The 5,665-nt window shown below is 37.4% G+C and overlaps 1 protein-coding gene across 1 annotated transcript; it reads left to right on the top strand.

Moving 5' to 3' along the window:
- The first annotated feature begins 249 nt into the window (after window positions 1-249).
- Window positions 250-3,170, top strand: LOC150035704 (uncharacterized). Its single transcript, XM_090314406.1, has 2 exons — window positions 250-787; window positions 2,743-3,170. Exons 1-2 carry the CDS (start codon window positions 250-252, stop codon window positions 3,168-3,170), a joined length of 966 nt encoding a protein of 321 aa, XP_090170532.1.
- The last annotated feature ends 2,495 nt before the right edge of the window (window positions 3,171-5,665 follow it).

The raw sequence follows: 5,665 nt of genomic DNA, 5'->3' as shown, positions 1-5,665 counted from the left end.
TCTCACCCGACTCTGTTTTGTTTCAGGATTTAAGCATGGAGACAACGATTGGCACTACCCGACACGAAGTGACAATGGGCGTGAGTTTGTTAACAAATCTTTTCAGGACTTCCTAGCCTCTAAAGGGATTGTCTATCAAAGCTTATGTGTCTACACTCCTCAGCAGAATGGAGTAGCCGAGAGGAAAAATAGGAATTTGGTAGAAGTCGCTCGTTCCCTTATGATATCTACCTCTCTTCCTTCCTATCTATGAGGGATGCTATCCTCACTGCGGCCCACCTCATCAACCGCATGCCTTCTTGTGTTTTAGACCTTCACACTCCCCTTGACTGTTTCAAAGAGTCGTATCTCAACACCCGATTGATCCCAGATGTATTGCTCCGAGTGTTATGTTGTGTTATCTTTGATCATACCCACGGTCCAAACCGTATGAAATTTACCCCCCGTGCCCAGAGATGTGTCTTTGTTGGGTATCCTCTCCATCAATGTGGGTATAAATGTTATCATCCCTCGCCTCGAAAATACTTTGTTTCCATGAATGCCATATTTACGATCAACCTTTCTTTCCCATTAGTCCTCTTCAGGGGACGTCCTAGTGAAGAGGCAAATTGGTCCACGTATCCCGTTCCCTTAGAATTGTCGGCTGAACCTAAACATGTTGATTATGTTCTTCCTATCAATCAAGTCCCTTGGATAACATACTATAGGAAGAATCTCAGGAAGGAAACAGTGCCACTTGTAGTTTCTCCAGCTCTAGTTCATGAGTCTGACTCGGTCTTAACTCCAGGTATATGCATTTCTGCTTGTGATATTGATGATTGTGTTGAGACTAATACTTGGAGAGTGGATAATATTGGGTTTTATGTCCTAAAACTCGTGGTTTGTAAACAATAAAACTTATTCTAAAAATTTAATCAGTTGTTATTGAATATGTATTGTTTATTAGAAATCCAATAAACCTAAAAAGACCCATGACTATTACATGAGTACTTGAACTTTATGTGGAGACATGAAAGTGGATAAGGTACGAGTAAATAGTCAAAATGATCTATAGTATATGAATAAGGTTAGGTACCTTATTCTGGTAACACTATTGGATGCGGTCTACTCTGTAGTTGTTACAAAAAGTCGTAAAGTGCTACAAACGAAGTGATCCTAATTTGTACATATTATGACATGAGGAGTGGGGACGTCCTGTGCAAAAGGGTTGTACAAGATTGGACCACGAAATCAGTCACTCTTACTTTATAACGCTATTTACTATTTAAGAATGACTATTTCAAAGCGATGACCTAGGTAACTTGACCTTAATCCTGAGCTAACTATGAACTCCTGTTTATTCGGGATTATCCTTAGATTTGCATAGCTGAGGATTGGCGCAACATCGCTGGCTCAATAAACCTCAATTTTAGGGGTAAGACCGGGTAGATAGCTGGGGACATAGGGTGTAAGGAGGAATCCATTCCTACCCGCTTTTAGGGATAGTAGAGAGGTTATTCCCTTAAGTGCTGACTTTGGGTCTTGAACAAGGGACCCCACCCTCTCATTGGCCCGAGAGGGACTCGATTTGTTGATTGGATCACAGATCAATTGTTCATTAGAGAATCAGTGGGACTTAAAGAAAAAGAGGTAATCTCGGGGGTAAAACAAACATTTGACCCAACCGTTATTACGAACAACCTGTGAAGGGTTAACTTAATAATCATGGGTATATCGAGTGGATATAATATATCTACAGTGAGGGGTGTTCAACTATGGCCTTTAGTGGAGTGACCATTAGTTAACGAATGGGGGTTAATTCAGTGTAATGAGTTTAACTAATTAATCTCGGATCGTTGGTGCCCATGATCTGTAGGTCCGCGAGGTCCCACTACTAGCTCATAAATGGATTAGCTTTTAAGTAGCGTGATGAGTTAATTTGAAACGTTCAAATTAAAGGAATTAGTAATTATATGAGATATAATTACACGTTTAATTTTAAGAATTAAATGAAATTGGAGAACTAATATTTAAATATGATTTAAATACATGAAGGTGGATTTATGTAAAATTAATTTAATATTTGATATTAAATTAATTAGAAATATTTAAATTGGTTAAATAATTATTTATTAAATTTATTAGAAAAATGAAATTAATTTTGTAAAATTAAGAATATTTTAATTTTTGAAATCAAATTGATTTTTGAAATCAATTTGGAAAAATTGAAAAGTTGGAAAATTAAACACAAATGGATTTATGGGATTTTCCATACATCTTCAAAGTAGCTCACACAAAACCCGCTTCTTTAGGCTTCAATAACTCCAAGCATGAGCTGCATCTCATGCAGCCATATTCTTTGCATGATAGTCTGCAATATATTGAGAAGATTGGAGTGGAATTGAGGCATGCAATCGATAGATTTTTTGCTGAAAAATTCGTATTGAAGAAGGTGTTCTTCAAGTGGGTTGTTACTGTAAGTTTTTCTCCAAGTTCCCTTCATTCAAGCTTATTTTGAGTCCCATAACTCAATCTAAAACTCCAAGAGAATAGTGGGAAATATTTTGAGGTGGTCTACAATAAGATTTGGAGAAATTGGCAGCTGGGAATCAATATTTCAAGAGTTCTACAAAGGTATGACTTGAAACCCTCTTATTTTAGTATGAGCATTCTTTCGTTTCTGCCAAAATTAATGAATTAGAGTGCATATTGATCCTTGTTGCTTCTGCTGCTTGCTGTTACACTCAACAAATAAGGATACAGAAAGAGGTTACAGTGTTGAGAAAATAGAAGGAACTGAAGAGGATAAAGAGATTGTTGGAAAGAACAATACTGAGGAAATAGCTCCAGAAAATGAAAACAGTGAAAAGGAAGGTGATTATGTGGAAGGTCCTTCTAAAGAAAGGCCCATGGAACAGACGACTAATTGCAATAGAAAACTTGGAAAGGAGGAAAGCCATAATGCGGCTCTCGATCTTCCCATTGCTCTGAGAAAAGGGACTAGATCATGTACGAAGTTCCCTATGCATAGTTATATGACGTACAGTAACTTATCTCCCGAGTTCAAGGCTCTCACTATCAGCCTAGATATAGTGGTGGTTCCAAATAGTATACATGCTGCCATGGAAACTTCTGAGTGGAAGGCTGCAGTTATGGAAGAAATTAGAGCTCTAAAGAAAAATGGGACATAGGAACAGGTTGTTCTTCCTGAGGGGCACAAGACGGTTGGATGTAAATGGGTTTTTACTGTTAAGCACAAGTCTGATGGCACGATTGACAGATACAATGCTAGATTGGTTGCCAAAGGATTTTTAAAACCTTTGGTATAGATTACTCTGAGACATTCTCCACTGTAGCCAAACTCAATACGATCCGGGTGTTGTTATCTGTTGCTGTTAATAAAGATTGGTCTCTTTATCAACTAGATGTAGAGAATGCGTTTCTTAATGGAGAACTTGAAGAGGAAGTCTATTGTAGATTAAAGAAGTCATTGTATGGGTTGAAACAGTCTTCAAAAGCCTGGTTTGACAGATTCACCACATTTGTTAAAGCATAGAGGTATAATCAGGGGCACTCAGACCACACATTGTTAAAAAAGAAGTCTAGTTTAGGAAAGATCGCAGTGCTTAATGTTTATGTTGATGACATTGTGTTGACCGGTGACGATAATGTTGAAATTATGAGATTTAAAACAAAGATGGCTGAAGAATTTGAAATTAAAGATCTGGAAAAATTACGGTACTTTATTGGGATGGAGGTGGCTCGGTCGAAGAAGGGTATCTTAGTCTTTCAACGAAAGTACATTCTTGATCTTCTTAAGGAAACAAGAATGATTGGGTGTAAACCAGTGGACACCCCCACAGAGTATAATGCAAAACTGAGTAATACTAACAATGGAGCTCTTGTCAGTAAAGAGATATATCAACGATTAGTCAGGAAGTTAATCTTTTATCTTACACTAGACCTGATATATCATATGCAGTGAGTGTTGTCAGTCAGTTCATGCAGGCTCCTTATGAGAAACATATGACAGCTTTTGAACGCATCTTACGGTATCTGAGGGTACTCTTGGTAAGGGCCTACTGTTCAAGAAATCAAATAAATGTTTCATTGAAGTATATACTGATTCGGACTGGGTTAGGTCTGCTGTTGATAGAAAGTCAACTTCTGGGTATTGCACTTTTGTCTGGTGCAATCTAGTCACTTGAAGTAAAAAACAAGGGGTAGTTGCCAGAATTAGTGCAGAAGCCTAGTATAGGGCCATGAGTTTAGGGATATGTGAAGGAATCTGGTTGAAGAAAGTATTGACAGATCTTCATCAAGACAGTGAGCTTTTGATGAAATTGTTCTGTGACAATAAAGTAACAATAAGTATTGCAAACAATCTGATCCAACATGATAGAACCAAACTTGTCGGAAATTGACAGATATTTTATCAAGGAGAGACTAGACAATGGAAGCATATACATTCCTTACATTCCTTCTGATCAGTAGGTTGCAGATATCCTTACAAAGGGGTTGTTGAGACAAAGTTTTGATTATTGTATCAACAAGTTGGGTCTTACTGATATCTACGCCCCAACTTGAGGAGGAGTGTCAAAAATAGTTACTTTGCCCTAAGGGCCTTTTTGTAATTTTCTTATGGGCCTATGGTTTCCATCTGTCTATTTATTTGAGCAAGTCTTCCTGTATTTTGTATCACTTTAATAATAAAAAATAAGTCTCTATCGTTGTTTTTTCTCCCTGATTCTAGGGTTTTCCACGTAAACCATTTGTGTTTTTTTTCTCCTTCATCTTTTATTTCATCAAAATCCAAAGAAGATTTTATTTAATTTGAATACCTCATATGTTTTTTGATGGGACTCAATGACGACTTCAACCATACTCGTTCTCAAATTCTTCTCATGGACCCTCATCCACCCATCAACAAAGCTTTCTCCTTTGTTGTTCAACAAGAACAACATCATTCTGTTGCCAATCCTCCTTCTTTTGCCATTACACTTGCTGTACACAAATCTGAAAATTCCTTACAACAGAGCACTCACCAGCCGTTTTCAAAACATAACAAGAATCGCCCTGTTTGTACCTATTATAACATTCCCGACCACACTGCTGATAAATGTTATAAACTCCACAGTTATCCACTTGGTTACAAACATAAAGGACGATCCAATCAAGTTCACAAACCTAATTCTTCCATCAATCCCACTGACTCTGCTCCTCCATCTTCTACTATTTCATCTGGAACTATGATCAACAGTGACACTCTTCAACAACTTCTCAATATGCTTTAGTCCAAGCTTAATGTGGCAAAATCCGATGCTGATTCAGTGACATATGTAGCAGGTATTTGTTATCAAATTATTTCTAAACATGAATGGATAATTGATTTCGAGGCTTCCACACATATATGTTTTCAAAAGCATTTGTTTCATGAGTTACAGCCAACTAGCACGACTGTTGTCCTGCCTGATAACACAAGAATTCTAGTTTCTTTTCTTGGTTCCATCACAATTTTTGGTTCTCTTACTCTTCATCATGTTCTATATGTTCCTGAATTTTAGTACAACTTGCTTTCTATCAGTGCCTTAACATCTGATGGTAATGTGTATGTCCACTTCTCCACTGATTCTTGTGATATTCATGCAAATTCCACTTTGAAGATGATTGGCAAGGGTAGGTTGCG

The sequence above is a fragment of the Benincasa hispida genome, chromosome 6, assembly GCF_027475165.1.
Source record: "Benincasa hispida cultivar pf3 chromosome 6, pf3_genome.v1.1, whole genome shotgun sequence".
Lineage (NCBI taxonomy): Eukaryota > Viridiplantae > Streptophyta > Magnoliopsida > Cucurbitales > Cucurbitaceae > Benincasa > Benincasa hispida.
This window is presented reverse-complemented; position numbering and strand designations above follow the sequence as displayed.